The 21146-nt window shown below is 33.7% G+C and overlaps 2 protein-coding genes and 1 non-coding gene across 3 annotated transcripts; 1 reads left to right on the forward strand and 2 right to left on the reverse strand.

The window, feature by feature from the left end:
- Nucleotides 1–2300: 2300 nt before the first annotated feature.
- On the reverse strand, nucleotides 2301–5627 carry LOC149492725 (SNARE associated Golgi protein family). The gene is made up of 4 exons (XM_089716463.1): nucleotides 5278–5627; nucleotides 3498–3768; nucleotides 3239–3409; nucleotides 2301–2554 (listed from the first exon to the last, which is right to left on the reverse strand). Exons 1-4 carry the CDS (start codon nucleotides 5487–5489, stop codon nucleotides 2429–2431), a joined length of 780 nt encoding a protein of 259 aa, XP_089572589.1. The 5' UTR covers nucleotides 5490–5627; the 3' UTR covers nucleotides 2301–2428.
- Nucleotides 5628–15919: 10292 nt separating this feature from the next.
- Nucleotides 15920–16026, reverse strand: LOC149492726 (small nucleolar RNA R71). Its single transcript, XR_016319002.1, has one exon. It is a non-coding gene; the product is annotated as a small nucleolar RNA R71 (small nucleolar RNA).
- A 391-nt stretch (nucleotides 16027–16417) lies between these two features.
- On the forward strand, nucleotides 16418–20720 carry LOC149492727 (uncharacterized). Its single transcript, XM_089715935.1, has 7 exons — nucleotides 16418–17213; nucleotides 17547–17879; nucleotides 18626–18799; nucleotides 19049–19152; nucleotides 19312–19454; nucleotides 19770–19845; nucleotides 20004–20720. Exons 1-7 carry the CDS (start codon nucleotides 16418–16420, stop codon nucleotides 20718–20720), a joined length of 2343 nt encoding a protein of 780 aa, XP_089572061.1.
- Nucleotides 20721–21146: the final 426 nt, after the last annotated feature.

The raw sequence follows: 21146 nt of genomic DNA on the forward strand, positions 1-21146 counted from the left end.
TTTTGATATGTGTTATTTTTCTATTATTTTAAGATTTTTTATTAGGATTTTGTGTTTTTAATTATTAATTTTTGTTTAGATTTATTTATGTTTTTAATTAAGTTTCTTTGATTCTTGATATGCTTGATTTGAAGGGTTTTTAATAGGAAAAAAGCCAAAATTTGCATCAAAGAAGGTTGGAGCTGAAAAATAGAAATCAAAGCTCAACATGACCAAGTCAGTAAAGTAAAAGGTTGGCCATGTCAGACACCACGACTGTATCTACAAGAAAACTGAAAATTTAAGTGGGCTGAATTTAAAGACTCTTAATTAGAAGATATACAATAAAAAATCAGTTTTCTATTCAAATAACATTTCTTCCTAATTAGGCCATCTAATTTCCTACTCGGATTCAAAAACACCCTACGAAGTCTAAGAGATCACTACAACAATTAAAAGAATCTCTCTCTCTCTCTCTCTCTCTCTCTCTCTCTCTCTCTCTCTCTCTCTCTCTCTCTCTCTATATATATATATATATATATATATATATATATATATATATATATATATATATATCAAATCTTGGATCTTAGATCTTTGTTTTATTCTTTTAGTTCTCTTTCTTTCAAAGCTTCAAACATTCAAGCTTTCAAGTTTGTGTAAAGAATCAAGGAAATCATCCACGCTATTCGTTGACTAGTTTTTATCTCTTATTCTTGTTTCTATTTTTCTTATTTATATTGACTATGGAATTATTTTCAAGTTTAATTGAGTTTTATTTAATTACTATGTCGAATTAAACTCTCATACTAGATATTTGATGTAGCTTAATTTCTATTCGAATTTATAATATTAGATTTGTTTTTTCTTGTTCAATATATAATTTATTATTGAACTTAATGCTTCTATGCAGAATTTCTCTAATGAATTGATTTATTTTATTAATCACTATTGGGAGAAGGATTTTTGATAAGAAAATATAATAAATTACATGAGAATAATAACTTGATGCAGAAGCTATATGGTTTGATTTACAGGGGGTTTTCATAAGTTAACAATCTTAGATTATAAATTCATAAACAATACATAAAACTTAATAATTTAATTCATGTTTGATTGCGCTATTGAAAGAGAGGTAATTAGTTCGGGTTAAAATAGCTAATAATATATTGGGAGAGCTTATTAGCGATTTTAGGGTTGTTTCCCATACTTTGAACAGGTAAAATTAATTATCAAAGTAATAAAATAAATTGGATAGAATTAAATGAATTCAAAATCTCTAGTTGCTTTTTATCCTTAATTTATTTTCATTAAATCCTGCTTGATTTTTTATTCATTGCTTTATTTTATTTCTTTTATTTTTACAATTATTCTTTTTATTTTATTTTATTTCTTATAGACCTCTACGCCCAAAGGCAGGGATGAAACATACTTTAATATCCAATCCAAACAGCAATCCAAACATATTTTGATACGTAAAACCAGAGAATGGAATCCAGTTGGGGGAGAAAGCAAGCCCTTCGTAATTGCACTAGAATCAAATTATCACATTCAACCACAAGGTTGAAACAGTTCCGGCTCCGTGCAAGCTCAAATTATCATATTCAACCACAAGTTGAAACGGTTGACTCCGAGCAAGCTGTAAACCGGTGAGGAGAGACCAAGTTTCAGCCCCTAAAACATTAGTTGAACCGATGTTTATAGTAAAACCCATCATCCAAACATTAATATTTAAAAATATTAATCATATATAGTATAATATAGCTGCAAGGCACAATTTAAAAGCTAATGGAAAGTAAAATATATAAATAGGCAAAAAAAGAAAATATATATTTGTAAATATTTACAAATTTACCGATAATATTTAAAAATTTGTAAAAAAAGAAGAAAAAGTTACTGAACAATATTAATTAACTAATATTACATTTCCTTGCAAAGGCTTTCGAAAATTTACAAAATACAAACTATTCTTTTCATAGAGAACCACAGAGCAAAACAACTAGTAAATTTTCTCATTTCATTCCCATAATTTAAGACAAGATTCAGAACATAACAGATTGGTCGCGATAAATGATAATAACTGCAAATGTATCTTCCAACGATGACTAGTTAACTTTTTAACACTAAATCCATGATAAGACTCATTACTATATGGCCTTGCAACACACTTACACATATCTTTTGGGATTAAGCCAATCTAACTGAGATTATACAATTTTGCTCCCCAAACTAGACCCCAGCAGTAAACATAACTGATGAAAAAAAACTCGTAAATCGCTACATATGCACCTTCCTTAGATCTGGATCATCAATGCCTGCAGTATCAACAATCAAGTCAATTCATATTGCATTTATTTAATGCCAATCTGTACAGAGATGAAGAGGCGCTGATACAGTTGCCCAGATACTAAAAGCCGATGTACAAGAAGCAAGTTCTTCTGTAATCATGTTATGATTTACTCTTGCTCATCAGTGTAGGGGTGATAGAGACAACACCAATGAGGAATAGAGTGGCAACGGAGTTGAAGTCATAAAGATCTCCCAGCGATTGCAATTCTCCAAGAGCTATTCCAGCCTGCACAACAATCAAGTATCCGCTATATTTAGGCAGCGCCAATGACATATTAGATTCTTTCCCATGACACTAACAAGTCAAGCTCCCAATTTACTTGTTACTTTAATATTGCTTTGATTTCCGGAATTTATGGCATCATATATCATGACATGAGAACTTTTATGCTACTTCGAGTTGAAAAGGTGATTGATGCAATTCAACCCTAGGTGTGATGCCTGTGGAATTTGGGGTGTGATGCCTAAACACTTATCTACTATTTACTAGTATAATGGCACAATTCATAGTACAATAAATTCCATAACCATCCTTAAGGTGTAGCTTTGCCTCTTTAGCCTATTCCCATATAGACCCTAATCATTCACCTAATAGGACTTCTAAGTTGGCTGTCCTACATCAGAATTGTATGCAAATGGATTATTTTTAAATTTTAAACAAAATGTATTGGTTATATTAAAGAATGATACTTCTACCATTTCAATATAAATTAAAACCTTTCGAAAATAAAAGTAATAAAAAAAATTGGAATCCTCATGAATCAAACAAAGAAATGAAATCATTTGAAGTAGTACATTCCATTCCAATTTCAACCAAATATTGCCTTAATTATGATCAAGGTATCACAACTTAATATTTGGCCTTAACCCTAAATTCAGCACTAAAATAAATTCTCGCAAAGTACCATACCTTGACAGTGACATAAGCAGCAGGAATGAGTCCAATCAAGGTTCCTAACAAGAAAGTATGATATGGCACATCAACTATTGGTGAAGCAACATTTATGAATGTATTTGGCAACGTTGGGGTTAGCCTCAAGAAAAGCATGTAGTTCAACAAACATTGTCTTCTTCTAGCCACCTGAGAATAAAAAGAATGAATTTAACCCTATTTGTTGGTTAATATAAGCAAGGAAATATAGCTATGAAAAAAAAGAGAGGAGAATCACCTGTTCTTGGAAGAAAATCAGCTTGTCAGGCCACAAAGAGAATACAAGAGGACGACCAATCAGTTTTGATAGGAAATAGCATGAAGAAGCACCAGCAGTAGCAGTGAACACCACCAAAGCCACACCTTTGAATACTCCAAAAAGAGCTCCAGCAAGCAATGACATAAAAACAGTCCCAGGAATCATAAAAGTTTGCATAAAAATGTAGACCACACAGTATCCTACCAGGACTTGGGCAGTGTAGTCACTTGTGTAGCTCTCAAGGTGATCTCTAAAAAACGACATGTACATTACGTAATAAGCAATTGCATGACACTCTCACAAATTAACTGAGCCAAATGTCATTCTTTTGGCCACAAATGAGGAAACAGAAAACATTTTATTTTAATATCTTAATCCAGTTTCAAAAAACAATATTAGCAACAACGTAGACCAATTCAACGCTCTAACAAAGTAGGAAATTTGTTGCCCAAGGGTAAACAGCCAATCTCCTTCTTTTTTTACGTATTTTTCATTTCTTATAGGTCATACTTGTAAGATTTTCTTTTTTCTTCCCCTTTTCATCTAGGTTCCAAGAATAAATGAAGACCTAGCGCATGAAGCATCTCACATTTGTAGGCTCTGGGGTTTGATGGATGCAGCCCCCCCTGCTTTTGCAGAGAAACTACATCCATAGCTTGAGGTGACTTTATCATTACATCAAAGCCACTCTCCCCAAGTTCGAAGAATGAGCTGAAAAGATATAATAAACACGTTCTTCCTCCGTAAAGCTGCACTAAAGGATTTGGTGATGAAGATGCAAGATTAGACTGGTGATACCAGTACAGTCAATGCCTATCTCAAGTTGCATCAGCTGAATCAACTAATAGCTGGCTTCCCAATCTTTAAAAAAAACTAAAGATTCAGCAGTAGTCAGCCCCTGTCTCACCCTCTTTCATGTTGTTCTAAGTACAAAAATAACCATTGATCACATATTCATAGCTACGAATAAGTACCAATAGATATGGTAACACTATCAGCATGCTGCATCCCTGCCAAAAGCAGTGTCCAAAACCCATCCAATTAGTACTCTCACAGTCTTAATGTAAATTTCCCTAAATTTTATTACCCTTCCCTGAAAGATGTCTCTAACGGCTGTAATCATTCACCAAAATCAATTCTTCTTTAGCTGTTAAGAATTAGCCACTCAAATCACCACACACAAGACCTTGTTAGCAACAATATGTTCGACCCAAATGCTAATGGATGTAATCAGTGTCAAAGGTTTTCATTTCTAACCACCCACACATATTGCAATCTTTGTTCCTTAGCACCTCCAAGGTGCAATTCATATTTATAAATCTAATTCAATAATACTTCTCTTATTTGAAGGTCTTCCATTAATAACTTCAAATCAAATTCCCAAATTGAAACAACAATTCATCAGCAAAACCAACCAATTTTATGTTTAAGATAAGCAATCAGATAAAGTTCAAAATCTAAAAAGCCATGCAGAGCATGACCTGCATCATTATAAAGGCACAGATGAAATGTAACATTTTCATATCCACATGACAAAGGATATACCTTTTTCCAATTCACCCAAACAAATTTAATAATTAATGTTAATTATCTGAAGGCCCCATTTTAACACAAAAGGAATAATAAATATATGGATATTATGATGGAAACACGATACAATGAATATCTTGAATTAAGTCCCAAAATAGAGAAAAAAAAATATATATTTCCAGGGAAACAAACAGGCGTGATTTAACATCAAAAAGAAAATAAATTAAACCTGAGGATTTGAAGATCTTCAAGGGTCCGAGGCAGCTTAAGAAAGCTGTAATCCGAAGCGGGCATGGTGAGGTAAACCCCCAAAAGACCAATAACAAATCCGAATACAACAGTAGCACCCCCCATTACCTCCCAAAAGCTTAAAGGAAAAGCAGATCCCACATTTTCCTCTTTTCTTTCTCCTCCTCCTCTACCTGCGTTTTCTGTTCTCATCTCTCAGAATCCCTCCCCTTTCTTGTTCTTTCTCTAGCTTTGGGGAATAGGGAGAGAATGAGAGGAGGAGAGGCCAAGTATTTCACCTTCTTTGCTTTATGGGCACTTCTTCTTTCTCCGCTGTTTCTCTTCTTCTTCTCTTTTGTTGTCGTTTTTGTTTGTTGTGTATTGTAATTTTGTCGTTTTATTTATATTTTCCTCTCTCTATCTTTCTTATCGTATTCACAATCACAGAGACAGAGAGAGAAGAAGAAAACTTTTTGATCCCAAAAAGTTAAATTAGCTAAATATGAATGATTTTCTCATCCCCCAAAAAGGTGAAAATAAATGTAAGGTAAACTATTATTAGTTAATGGAATTTGGTCTCATAAGTTCGCCATCCTTTTTTTTAAAGAAATCAATTGAATGTTATCTAATATTTAAATTTTCTGTCTAAATAATATTTATTAAAAATAATTAAAAATATTTTTAATTTTATCTTTATTTTTTTAAAAAATAATTTTATCTTTATTTATATTAAATACAATAACTATAAATCATCTATAATTTTTTTACAAATAATTTTAATTAAATTAATAACTATTTTATATTATTTTAAAAAATTAACTACTTTCTTAAATGACTCATATTTATTGACAAGGAAAACATTTTTTTTCATATACTATTGTACTTTAGGTTATTGAGACGAAAAATTCATGAGTTCTTATGAAATTTAAATTTAATTTCACAAATTATCTTAATTTTTAAATAATAGAAATCAAAACTTTTTTAGATATTTATTTGAAAATTAATTAAATATATTTGATTAAATATTTGGAAAGTGCTTTACTTATATAAAACGGAAAGAATTATTTTTAAAAAAAATACTTCATTTGTCCCATTTTTATTTTCATGATTTGATAACACACGATGTTAAGAATTTAGTTAATAGAAATTATTTTGTTCTTTTTAACTCTTAACTTGTTAATATATTAATAAAAGTTTTTCATTTAATAAACAATTAAGTTATTATGAGAAAAATAATTATTTATATATATAAATTTAGAAATCTTGCAAACATTTTGGAATACTAAAAAAAATAATAAGCAAACAAAATTGGACAGAGAGAATAATTTATTTTTTTTGTTAAAAATTATTTTCCATCTAACTAATTTTCTAAAATTTTTTAATTATAACATATACTCTCTCTATGTGAAATATAAGTGGTTTTGGTGATATTTTGTCCCAAATATAAATTGTTTTGAGTATTTTAAAAAATAATAAATGATATTTAATATTACTTTTATTTAGATTAGTTATAATAAATACTTTTATAAATAATTATTAATTTTTAGATAAAAAATAATTTAATCAAATTATTTCTGAATTTATTATAACGTAAGAAAATTAATTACTTCCTTTTGAAAGATAAAATTAATTATTTTTTTAATTTTTTTGTCTGATAATCTTAAATGATTATATTTTATTTTCAGACACAGGAGTATTTACGTGTTAAATTATTTTATGAAAACAAAAATTAATTTGCCTAACCATGTTTGGAGGTAGCTTCAATCAGTCAATCAATCATCAAAATATCAATGATTAAGGAGGGTCCCACTCCCAGTTGCGGTGTAAGAGCGCAAATTAAGAATCAAATCCAACCGTATGTTAATAAAGAAATTTTAAAACGGAAAGGCATATGCCACCGAGACCATCAGAATATTACAAACCTGGAACTATATTCCATTGGCAAAGCAAAGCAAAACGACAAACATAGAAACACGTGGTTATTAAAACCAATTTTAAACGACACGCTAGCCACTAGTAGCACGTGGGACAGATGAAAAACGTCACACGCATTTAGACCGACGCATATAAACATGCCGTACGTCATCCGAGGTCCATGTGCTGCTCATCATCATCCGTTTTATCACGCAAATCCAGATCTTTGTTTGTAACGTAATTTGCTTTTTGTTTTTATTTCAATTAGTAAATTTAACTATAAACTAAAGGGCTATTGTTTTAAGTTTTGAGGTGAGTAAGTGGGTCATAGATATTAGGCTGAAAATGTTTAAAAATTTTTTCAATAATTTTGTTAAAATTTAGTTTTAAATCTTAATTGTTCGAGAAATTCCCAATTATAATTTGAAAAACGCTTTTTCAATAGATCCAATGGCTATATTTAATTTAAACAAGTAAAATTATCCTGGCTGTAAGACCTCTTTTATACTTTCATTTATTTTAACTTTATTTTTATTAATCTTCTATACAAAAAATATCCTTTATTTATATAAAATTATATTTCCTTTTTTACTGAAAAATTCTATAAAATTTATTTTATGAAATATGTAAAACTAATACGAAAGTGGTAGAACAATTTTTTTTAATTAATAATAGAAGAAAAAAAGAATTATATTAAAATTCTAAATTTATTTCATGTGGATTGTTATGTTTTTATTTTATTTTATGCTCTCACATTTTTTAATATTTAAATTTTTATGGATATAAAAAATTCACATTTTATTAACTTTTTTCATCATTTTTTATAATGACGTTCACTGAATATACGGAAAATTTTTGGTTGTAAATTTTTCAAATTCTATATACTAAGTAATATAATTTTTAATAATTTATAAATTACCTTTCAAAAAATTGTTACTCTTAGCATAAACAAATTTTTTCAAGTGGAAAAAAAATTAAATTATTTGCGGAATAATGACTGTTTAAGAGTTTTAAAGTATTTTCTATGATAATCATTATTATATAGTTACAACATAATTATAAAACACTAAAAGAGGATGCGGTGAGTATTGTTCACTCCACTATTCACTTCTCTGTCACTCCAGCGATGTGAATTTATGTAATCGTGTTTTGGCACTTTTGTTGAAAGTAAGTTGTAGATGGATTGATTAATGTGCAGGTTTTGTAAGAGAGGAGTGTGGGTTTAAGGCCATATGATGGGGTTTTTGGGTTTTTCCTCAGCCTTTTTTTTTTTTTTTTAGTGTGCGCAACGCGTGGGTGACTCATGTAACAGCTGGTTGATTGCAAGTCAGCCAATTGTTTTTCTTCTTGCCACGTTTTTTTTTTCCTATTTTCTTTTTCTTTCTTGCGCTTGTTTTCTTCTCCACTCGATGCTTGGTTAGGTAAGTTTCAAAACTTTGTACTTTATTTAACAACTATTTCTTTATATTTTTTTGTTTTTAATTATTGTTTTCTTCTCCTTCATTTCGTTTGTATTTTCTTGCTTCTTTCTGTTTTCTCTTTTGATTTCGATTTTCTTCTGATTTTGTTTTTTTTTTTTTTTTTTTTTGCTCAATTTCAAAGAAGAGCAAGGGAAAGGGAGTGGGATTTCATACCAAAGAAACTTTAGTGGAAAATTTAGCTAGGTAAGTTAGAAATTAATTTTTTCAAGAGCTAAATTTAAATTTTTGTCTGTTTTTTAATTTGGTAAGTGAGAAATGAGTATTTTGGATAAATTGTGTTTTCTGATTTTTTCAAGTTTTGCATGTACTTCCTGACAGTTACATTTTAGTTGTTTATAATTTTAATTGTTTATAATTTGGTTTTCTTATGTTATATTGCAAAATGTAAATTAGTTGTTTATAAATCTTAGTTAGCCACAACATTAGTTGACTAATCTGTGCTATTGTAGGATGCAGCCAATCTGAGTATCTTTTTCTATTGTTCATAAATCCAATTGAGTCCTGAAGGCTTTAAATTCAACTGAGAATCCAATTGGCATTTAGATCATTTCTTTTGCTTGCTGTGCTTTTAGTTTTCTGCCAATGATTCATAATCCTTACCATAAGTTGTCAAGTGACGTTATTCTTAATATAATATTTTGTTATTTTTGTTGGGATTATAATTGATCCCGAGTGGGGTACGCCGAAAAATGCCGGTGGTAGAAGTAAAATAAAATTACCGATGATAAAAGTTAATAGCGTCGATAAAGATTTAAATTACTATTACCACATATACCTCCAATAATTACGTATTTGACATTGACGATTGAATCCACCAGAAATAATAACCACGGTAAAAATTAAATAACTACTGTAAATGCCAGATGAAAAATAAAGACACCGAGATTTACGTGGTTCACCCTTCAACTGTTATGGGTTACGTCCACGGGACAAAAAATCCAAATAATTCTTCCACACAAAAAATAGTAGGTACAAAAGAGATTACCAAAATAGTGGTACTCTAAGTGTTTTCCAAAAAAAAACACCCTAAAAATTATAATCCTCACTATTTTCTCTCTTTCTCAATTTTAGGAACCTTTTCCTAAAATTTTCTCTACACTTAACTGTGTAAACTTTTTCGTTTTGTTTTTGTACGATTTGTTTAGTGAGAAACCTTCTCCTATAAATAGGAGAAGGAGACGCGTCATTAATGCATCCACCGAATGGATGCATTAATCACGCGTCCACTTTTCCTCTTTTTTTTCTTCTTCCTTCCGTAGCCTTCTTTGACTGCCAAAACAAAACGTGTTTGTTTTTTTCCTTTTTTGTTCTTCAAACTTGTGTGTGTCCCACATGTCGGAGGGACCCACAACAATTCTCCCTCTCCCGACTACATGGTGGGACTCTCCATTCTGCCGCTGTGACACACAGTTCGAACTTTTCCTTTGGAACGACCTTTGTCAATATATCCGCAGTATTTCTGTCTGTGTGGTTCTTTCGCAACTGAAACTGCTTCTCTTCAATGGCATATCTAAGCCAATGATATCTTACATCAATGTGCTTCATCCATGTATGATACATATTATTTTTGCTCAAGTCTAACACATTTTGACTATCACAATAAACTATATATTCTTCCTGATGCACACCCAATTCTTGAAAGAATCGCTTTAATCAAAGCATTTCCTTTCTTGCTTCCATTGTTGCAACGTACTCTGCTTCGGTCGTCGATAACGAAACACATTTTTGTAATCTCGACTGCCATGAAATAGCTCCCCCTGAGAATGTAAATAGATATCCTGATGTAGATTTTCTTTCATCAAGATCACCCGCCATATCTGCATCTGTGTAACCAACAAGTGCAGGCTTTTCACCTCCAAAAGTTAAACATAACTTTGAAGTTCCTCTCAAGTATCTGAAGATACACTTTACTGCTTCCCAATGTGTCTTCTGGGGATTTGATAAAATTGGCTCACAACGCCAACTGCATGAGCGATATCTGGTCTCGTACACACCATTGCGTACATCAAACTTCCGACCGCTAAGGAATATGGAACTTTTGACATATCTCCTTTTTCTTTCTCTGTTGATGGGTAGGATTTCTTACTCAACTTGAAGTGAGCGGCAAGTGGAGTGCTAACTGGTTTAGCATTCTTCATATTGAACTGCTCTAGAACTCGTTCAATATATTTTTCCTGCGATAACCATAACCTGCAGGACTTTCTGTCTCGGATAATCTCCATTCTAAGAATTCTCCTTGCCAATCCAAAAATGCTTTTGACAAATCACTCTTTAACCTGCTAATCATATGTGCATCTGGTCCAATGATTAGCATATCATCAAGATATAAGAGAAGGATGATAAATTTACCATCAGGGAATTTCTAGATATATACACAAGTATCTGCATCTATCCTTTAGTATCCTTCATTCACCATGAAAGAATCAAACTTTTTAGACTATTGTCGTGGTGCTTGTTTCAACCCGTACAAGCTCTTCTTCAAGTGACAAACCATGTCCTCTTTTCCCTTGACCTTGAAATCTTCTGGTTGTTCCATATAGATTTCTTCCTCTAGATCCCCATGCAAGAATGCGGTCTTTACATCAAACTGCTCTAACTCAAGATTCAAACTGGCTACTAGACCTAGCACAACTCGAATATAACTCATTTTTACAATTGGTGAAAAAATCTCATCAAAGTCAATACCTTTCTTTTGAGTAAAGCCTTTGACGACCAATTGAGCTTTGTATCTCACTAGGTTGCCATCATCTTTTTTTCAGTTTGTACACCCATTTGTTCTTGAGTGTTCTCTTCCTTTTTGGAAGTTTGACCAGCTCATATGTATCATTCTTTTTCAAAGAATTCATCTCCTCTTGCATGGCCTTTGTCCAGCAATCTTTATCTTTACAAGACTGAACATCTTGGAAGCTCTCTGGCTCCCCCTCATCAGAAATCAAAATATAATCAAAACTAGGGTACCTTGTAGATGGTTGGCGTTCTCTGGATGACCTTCTTAACTGAGGTTCAACTCCTTTTGGTGGAATGGGGTTCTCTGCCTCCCCCTGCTCAATACCCTCTGCATCACTGTTATCATCTACAATCGTCTCTTGATCCCCCATGACTGGCTCTTCTTCTTCTTCCCGTTCTGATTTTGGCATTCCTCCTCTCGTGACATCATCTGTAGGAATGCTTCCTGGTGTAATATCAACAACACCATCACTTGTGGATTCTTCACAAGTTGTATCTGCCACGATCTCATTCTTGTGGAATACTACGTCTCGGCTCCGGATAACTTTTTTTTCACTGGGTCCCACAACCTATAGCTAAACTCTTCGTCTCCATAACCGACAAAAGTGCAAGGAACTGACTTGTCATCAAGCTTTGATCTTTGCTCCTCCGGAACATGCATAAATGCCTTGCAGCCAAATACCCTTAGGTGAGAGTATGAAATATTTCTACCTGTCCAGACCTTCTCCGGGATATCAAAATCCAAAGGTGCTGAAGGTAGTCGGTTGATTAGGTAGACAGCAGTATTGACAACTTCTCCCCAAAATGGTTTAGTTAAGTTGGCCATTTTAAGCATGGATCTGACTCTTTCAACAATGGTGCGATTCATCCGTTCAGCAATGCCGTTGTGTTGAGGCATACCAGGAACTGTCTTTTCATGCCTGATACAATGCTGACTACAATACTCTCTAAACTCCTTAGAGATATATTCACCACCATTATCTGTGCGCAAACACTTCAAAGCCACTCCAGTCTCCCTTTCCACCATCGCATGGAATTGCTGAAAGTTCTTGAATACTTGGTCCTTTGTGCGCAACAAATATATCCATGTTTTTCGTGAGAAATCATCAATGAAGGTTAGAAAATATCTACTTCCTCCAAGTGATTCTACCTCCATGGGACTACATATGTCAGAGTGTACTAACTCCAACTTGTTGTCTCTTTGTCTAGAGCTTTTCTGAAATGAGACACGATGTTGCTTCCCAAATAAACAATGATCATAAGGGTTTATTTTACCTTTGGCTAATGGGATGAGGGACTTCTTAGCCAACATATTCAACCCATTCTCACTAATGTGCGCCAGTCGCCTATGCCACAAATTTGGTGAAGCATCATCTGCAACTGTATTCAGTTGACCCACACATATTATTGCGTGCGTCTTATACAGTGAGCAACATAATTTTTCTCTCGCCACCACCAAAGACCCTTTGGTGAGTTTCCGATTACCGTCACCTGTATGGTGGTGATAGCCTTCCTTGTCCAGTTCACTGACAGACAATAGGTTCAACTGACGATCAGGAATATGTCTCACATTTTTAAGTGTTAATGTGCACCCGACACTTGTCTTTATGCAGACATCACCGATTCCCACCATTTGAGAGACACTATTATTTCCCATTCTAATAGTGTCAAAATCCCCTGCTTTATAAATAGAAAAGTATTCCCTTTTTGTAACAAAGTGGTATGAAGTACCGGAGTCTACTATCCACTCGGTATCTGCATCTCCAACATGACAACAATTTGCATCATGAGTGACTAAAGTCACCTCACCATCTTCTACTGAGACCGTAGCAGATGTATTTCTGTCATTCTCCTGTCTTCGGTTTACATTATCCTGTTTGAGTAAACGACGATTCCTTTTAAGATGAACCTCCTTACCGCAATGATAACACTTTCTCATTTCTTTGGACTTGGATCTACCACCTGACTTTTCATGCCTTGGACCTCTACTCTTGCTTTGGCCCCTATTCTTTTTGACAAGGACTTGTGAACTGGTACTGGCAACGTCTCTTCTTCGTAGCTCTTCATTGAGTAGTTTATTCTTTACCATAGACATTGTTACCACACCATTTGGAGCTAAGTTACTCAATGATACCACAAGAGTATCCCAACTATCCGATAGAGATCCCAACTGTAGGCATGCTTGCATCTCATCATCTAAGGACATACCGCTAACTGCTAACTCAGTTACGAGTCCTTCAAAATCATTCAGGTGTTGTGTAACTGATCGCCCCTCTAACAGCTTCAAGTTCATGACTTTAAAAATCATGAACACTTTTCCTTGAGCATCCGTAGCCTCATACATATTCTTTAATTTCTTCTAGAGAACTTGGGGATCTTTTTCATTTTTCACATGGTTGTTGATAGCCTCGCAAAGCGGGCAAATCTTGTTATGTTATTTTTATATAAATTGCATGAATGCATGATTGTTTTTATATATTTTACGTTTGTTCGTGTTGTTTTTGTTTCAAAGTAATTTTCAGGAACACGGTTGGAGCAAAGATTTATTTTATACAAAGAAGCCAAAACAAGTTGAAAAAAATGGAAGAAATCCTTGATCCAGCCTTCGCGCCGCAAAGCAAGTCGCAACAAATAAAATGCCCAAAGTCGCGAGCGCTACCTGAGGTCGTGCGTGCAACCTACACCCAGAAAAGACAAGTCGCAAGCACAACATTCACATGCGCGGGCGCGAGAAGCACTTTTGAGAGGCAGAAGGTTTGCAAGGGAAAGTCGCGAGCGCGACATCCATCTGCGCGGGCGTAAAAAGCACTCTTGAGAGTCAGAAGCATTTGAAGCACAGGTCGTGAGCGCGACCTTTAACCTCGCGAGCGCGAGTCGAGATTTCCAGGAGACGTAATTGCTGCCTTTTCATCAGAAATACATATCTTTCCATGCAAGGGTCGGGACTCTTCCTAAGAGAAGTCACCTCAAGCACCTTTTGGCCAACCAATCACCACCAAAACCACCATCACTCTCCTCCTCTATAAATAGCAATCAAAGTGAAGCAGGAAGGAAGAATTTGGTTCATATTGAGAGTTAGATTCAGAAACAGAAAAACTTAGATTGTATTAGGAGAAGTGTGATAGTAGTACTTAGAATAAGTTGACAAGAGTCACTTGTTATTGATTGTGCCAAGAACATCAAGAAGTTCCTCGAGGTGTGACGCCCTCCGGAGGCTTGAGTTAGATTACTTCTTTCTCTTGTTTTATAGATTTGTTGTATGTTGTTCTTCATAACTCTTCTATGCAAAGCAACAATTTAAAGTTGGTAGCATTCAATAAAAATTCCTTAAGCTATCTTTTGATCTTTGTTTAATCAAGGTTACTGAATTATATTCTCAGAAGGAAATAGTTTAGTAAAGATCAAAGAGATTTAATTCATTGAGTTGAATTTACATATGCATATTTCACTTATTTCTGTTAAAGTTAAATCTGTCTTATTGAAATAATCAAAGAATAAGAATTAGGTTTAATATTTAACAAGATAGGGTTTTTATTATAAGTAGAAATACATATAATAGATAGTATAATTCTATACTGAGAAGTTGAATTATATCTTACCATATGTAATTAAAGAATTCTTTATTGTATGTTACAAGCTTTTGCATAGAAAGGGAAAATCATGTGTATGATTAATTATTCTAAGTGTCTTACTACACACTTATCTTTAGAGTTAATTAAACATTAGATTTAGCATAAATAGAAATTAATCACTTCTGTATTCATATTTCTGTAAACACATCATTAAGAGTAAAGTAGCAAATGAACTCAACCCGTTCTTCGTGGGATCGATCTTTTATTACTACGTTGCGATCCGTATACTTGCGGGAACTCAAAAAGATGCAACAAGTTTTTGGCGCCATTGCCGGGGAACGGTGTTCTGTCATTTAACGAAATATTCTTTTATGTGATTTGCAGCTTATTTTAATTAAGATACTTACTTGTTTTTGATTCAAAATTTTGCAGGAACATATAATTCGCATACACCATATGCCAAGTACGAGATCTTCAAACAGTGAACTAGAGGATTATCAGCCTGAGATTGAACAGTTCCTTTCACAACAAAAGAAGAAAAAGAAAAGAAGAAATTCAAGTCATGGGTGATGGAAATCCGCCACAGAGGTTGATGGACTATGTTACTCCAAGTTTAAATGGTTCACAAAAAGGAGTAGTACGTCCATCGGTAAATGCTAACCAGTTTGAGATTAAACCTGCTATATTACAGATGATCCAAAATAGTATTCAATTTTATGGATTACCGAATGAGGATCCTAACTCGCATATAGCCAGTTTCCTTCAGATCTGTGATACATTTAAAATGAATTCAGTACCAGCAGATGCTATTAAGTTACGTTTATTTCCTTTCACATCGAAAGATAAGGCAAAAGCTTGGTTGAATTCATTAATACCAAATTCTATCACTACCTGGGAACAACTAGCCCAAGCCTTCCTGTCTAAATACTTTCCATTAGCAAAAACCGCTAGGCTTATCAAAGAAATAACCTCATTTACCCAACATGAACATGAATCCCTATATGAGGCATGAGATCGCTATAAAGAACTCCAATAAGTTTGCCCACACCATGGCCTTCCCCAAAATATATTGATTCAAACCTTCTATAATGGGGTAACACCTTCTACAAGAGGAACTATAGATGCTATGGCAGGGGGATCATTAATGAAGAAGACTACTAATGATGCAATTGAGTTACTAAAAGAGATGGCCAATAATAATAGCATATGGCCAACCGAAAGGACTCAGGTAAGTCATTCTACTACTAATAATGAGTCTTCATCTTCTTCAAAGAATTCGGTAAAGAAAGTGCATGAATTAGATCCCTTAACTATGATGCAAGCATAGATTTTTGCTCTGTCATATAAAATTGATAATTTAAACATAAATAAATCAACATCTCTTATTTGTGACAATTGCGGTCAAAATGGGCATGTGTCAAATGAATGTAATTATAAGCATCCGGTTATGGAGGAACAAGTGAATTATGTCCAAGGACAAGTTCGCGGTCCATATTCGAATACTTATAATGCTGAAAATCGTAATTATCATAATTCTTTTTGGAGAAACCATGATAATCAAGATAGGGGAAGTCAGGGTAGTCAATCTCAAGATAGACTAGGACAACTGACTAGTAAAATTGATAAATTTTTGGAAGGAATTAACCAAAAGATGAGTAGTCAAGATGATAGTTTTAAATGGTTAGAATCAAAGTTTGACAAGTTATTCAAAAACCATTCATCATCCATACATAATTTAGAGGTACAAGTAGGGCAGCTTGCAAATGCTATTTCCTCACGTGAAGTGGGAAATCTTCCTAGTAATGCAGAAAAGAATCCTAGGGAAAATGTAAGTGCCATTGCCTTACAAAGTGGAAAAATAGTAGATAAAATAGTTCCTTCGGGTATTGATGCTAATGTTTTGAATAATACAACTGTGGAGCCGGTTTGTGAACTGAGCATTGAAGTAAATAGTGCAGGATCAAGAGAACAAGAAAAAGGAAAGGACAAGGAGAAGGACAATGTTAAAGCTTATCAATCTAGGCCACCTTTTCCGCAAAGGCTCAAGAAGCAAGAGCAAGATAAGCAGTTCTTAAATTTTATTGATAAACTAAAAAATTTGCATATCAACATGTCACTCATGGAAGCTATCACACAAATTCCAAACTACGGTAAGTTCCTTAAAGAATTGATCTCGAAGAAACGTAGTTGGGAAGATGTGTCAACAGTCACCCTGACTGAGGATTCTAGTTCCATAATCTCAAGTAAGTTACCTACTAAACTCAAAGATCCAGGAAGTTTCACTATACCATGCAAATTAGGTAAAGTAAATTTTCCTAGATGCCTTTGTGACTTAGGAGCAAGTATTAATTTGATGCCATTATCTCTCTTTAAGAAATTAGGATTAGAAGATGAAGTTAAGAGAACTAATATGGTTTTACAACTTGCTGACCAAACTATTAAAAGACCCTATGGTATCATTGAGGATGTACTTGTTAAGGTTGACAAATTTATTTTTCCAACTGATTTTGTCATACTTGATTTTGTTTATGATAAAAATTGTCCTCTTATTTTAGGAAGACCATTTATGAACACAGGGAGGGCATTAATTGATGTTTCAGAAGGAAAATTAGTCCTTAGGATAGGTGATCATGTTATTGAATTCCATATAGACAAAGCTATGAAATATCCTATGGATGAGGGAAATTGCATGAGGATTGACATAGTTGATGCATGCATACAAGAAATGTTTACCCTGGAAAATGGTGAAAAATATGAGGAAGAAAATGTCAAAATTGAAGAAGAGGAGTTTATAAATTTAAGACCTGAAATGTTATTTAGGGAGCATGAGCCTTTGCCACCATCAATTGAAAGTCCACCAATAGTAGACCTTAAAGAGTTACCAAGTCATTTACGATATGCTTTCTTAGGTAAAGATCACACACTTCCTATAATTATTTCTAACAAATTAACTGTAGATCAAGAAAATGATTTGTTAAAAATTGTTAGAAATAGGATTAAGAGTATAGGATGGCAAATTTCTGACCTTAAAGGGATAAGTCCAAATCAAGTCATGCATTACATCAATCTTGAAGATGGACATATTCCTAAGGCTGAAAGACAAAGGAGACTTAATCCTAATATGAAAGAAGTAGTGAAGAAAGAAATTATCAAGTTGTTAGATGCAGGAATAATATACCCAATTTCGGATAGCCAATGGGTTAGTCCAATTCAATGTGTGCCTAAAAAGGGAGGAATGACTGTGGTAAAAAATGAAAATGGTGAACTAATCCCTACTAGGACCACTACAGGTTGGAGGGTATGTATTGATTATAGGAAACTCAATTCAGCTACAAGAAAAAATCATTTTCCATTACCATTCATAGATCAAATGTTAGAAAGAATTGCTGGTCATGTTTTCTATTGTTTTCTCGATGGATATTCTGGATATTTTCAGATTTATATCTTTCCAAATGACCAAGAGAAAACCACATTTACTTGTCCATTTGGTACATTTGCATATAGATGCATGCCTTTTGGATTATGCATGCACCTGCAACATTTCAACGTTGCATGACCGCGATTTTTAATGACTACATAGAGGAAATTATGGATGTATTCATAGATGTCTTTTCTATTTATGGTGATTCATTTGAAAGTTGTTTGATAAATTTAGATCTTGTATTGTCAAGATGTGAAAGTGCTAACTTGGTTTTGAATTGTGAGACATGCCACTTTATGGTTGACGAGGGCATTGTTTTAGGGCACAAAATAAGTAAGGAAGGAATCCAGACAGATAGGGCAAAGATAGAAGCCATAGAAAAGTTACCTCCTCCTACTACGGTTAAAGGTATAAGATCTTTTCTAGGCCATGCAGGGTTTTATAGAAGGTTTATAAAAAATTTTTCTATCATTGCTAAACCTCTAACTAACTTACTTGTTAAAGATGCATCTTTTGATTTCTCTCCAGAATGTTTTTGAGCTTTTAATACTTTAAAGAATGCATGAATAAGTGCACCTATTATGGCAAAACCCAATTGGGGATTACCATTTGAAATAATGTGTGATGCTAGTGATGTTGCTGTTGGTTGTGTTTTAGGCCAAAGACATGAGAAAAAGTTGCATGTGATATACTATGCTAGCCATGTTCTAACTAGTACTCAAATGAATTATACAACTACTGAGAAAGAAATGTTGGCTGTGGTATATGCATGTGATAAATTCAGATCATATTTGTTAGGAGCCAAAGTCATAATCTATACTGATCATTCTGTATTGAAATACCTATTTGCTAAGAAAGATGCAAAACCACGTCTTATTCGATGGGTATTATTATTGCAAGAATTTGACATTGAAATTAAGGACAAGAAGGGTTCTGAAAATTTAGTTGCCGATCATTTATCACGTTTGGAAAATGAAGAAGGACCAATGGGAGAATCTACAATTATAAATGAAAGTTTTCCAGATGAGAATTTAATGTTAGTACAACATGTTCACACACCTTGGTATGCTGACATTGCAAATTTTCTAGCTTCTAACATAATAACTCCAGATATGACTTATGCACAAAGGAAGAAGTTCTATGCAGATGATAAAAATTTCTTATGGGATGAACCATTCTTGTTTAAGATATGCATGGACGGTATGATTAGAAGGTGTGTAGGGGAAACAGAAATACAAGATATACTTATGCATTGTCACTCTAGTCCATATGGAGGGCATCATGGAGCGAATAGAACCGCTTCAAAAGTTTTGGAAAGTGGCTTTTATTAGCCTACTCTATTTCAAGATGCACGTATATTTGTCTCTCATTGTGACAGGTGTCAAAGGGTTGGCGACATAAGTCGGAAAGATGAAATGCCTTTGTCCAACATACTGGAAGTAGAAATATTTGATGTATGAGGGATTGACTTTATGGGACCATTCCCTATTTCACAAGGTAAAAATTATATCTTAGTAGCTGTCGACTATGTTTCCAAATGGGTGGAAGCACAAGCTTGTGTCACAAACAATGCCAATACAGTGGTCAAATTCTTTAAAGCACTATTTACCAGATTGGAGTTCCAAGAGCAATCATAAGTGACAGAGGTACGCACTTTTTAAATAGATCTTTTGAAAGTCTTTTGAGGAAATATGGAGTACACCACAAGGTATCTACCTCATATCATCCACAAACTAGTGGTCAAGTGGAAATTTCAAATCGTGAGCTTAAGTGGATTTTGGAAAAAACTGTCAATTCATCCCGAAAGGATTGGTCACTTAAACTCGATGATGCACTCTGGGCATATAGAATGACATTTATGACACCAATTGGGATGTCTCCATACCGTTTAATTTATGGAAAGGCATGTCATCTACCCTTAGAATTAGAGTATAAGGCATACTGGGCAATAAAGTCTTTGAATTTTGATTTAAGCAAAGCTGGTTACAAAAGGAAACTTCAGTTAAATGAACTTGATGAGATCAGATTATTAGCATATGAAAATGCCAAGTTGTATAAAGAAAGAACTAAGAAATGGCATGATAATCAGATTCGAATCAAATCATTTAAAGAAGGAGACAAAGTGTTGTTATTTAATTCAAGACTACGCCTATTTCCTGGAAAATTGAAGTCAAGATGGAGTGGACCATTTAAGGTAATCAAAATTTCAGATCATGGAGCATTAGAATTGAAAAATCTATCTAATGGTTCCACATTTATGGTCAATGGACAGAGGTGTAAGCTTTATTTGGGTACTAAAATTAATGACCCATCGCAAGTAACATTTTGAATCAAATAGATATGTATAATATCAATGACTAATTAATATACTTTGTTTATTATAACTTATTATTTGATTATTTGTTTTTATAAGTTATCTTTAAAAAAAAAAAAAAAGGGAACTCATCAAAAGTCAAGTGTGCAGGGAATTCATTTTTGCAGGAAACCAAACTCGCGAGCGCTAATTAAGAAGGCGCGAGCGCGAATGTTGCAAAAAAGAGACAGAAGCTTTTTAACCAACATTCGCGGTCGCGACAAAATAAAGCGCGAGCGCGAATTCTCCACAAAGGAAGTCAAAAGCTTCAAGATCCCCTCTCGCGGTCGCGAAATTATAAAGCGCGAGCGCGAGTCCTCTGCAAAACAAGTCAGAAGCGTTGAGATCCACTTTCGCGATCGCGATCACATCAAGTACGGGCGCGATTAGGGTACAACAGAG

The sequence above is a fragment of the Jatropha curcas genome, chromosome 11 (genome assembly GCF_041381405.1).
Source record: "Jatropha curcas cultivar XTBG-Jc1 chromosome 11, XTBG_Jcur_1.0, whole genome shotgun sequence".
In the NCBI taxonomy this organism is placed as follows: Eukaryota; Viridiplantae; Streptophyta; class Magnoliopsida; order Malpighiales; family Euphorbiaceae; genus Jatropha; species Jatropha curcas.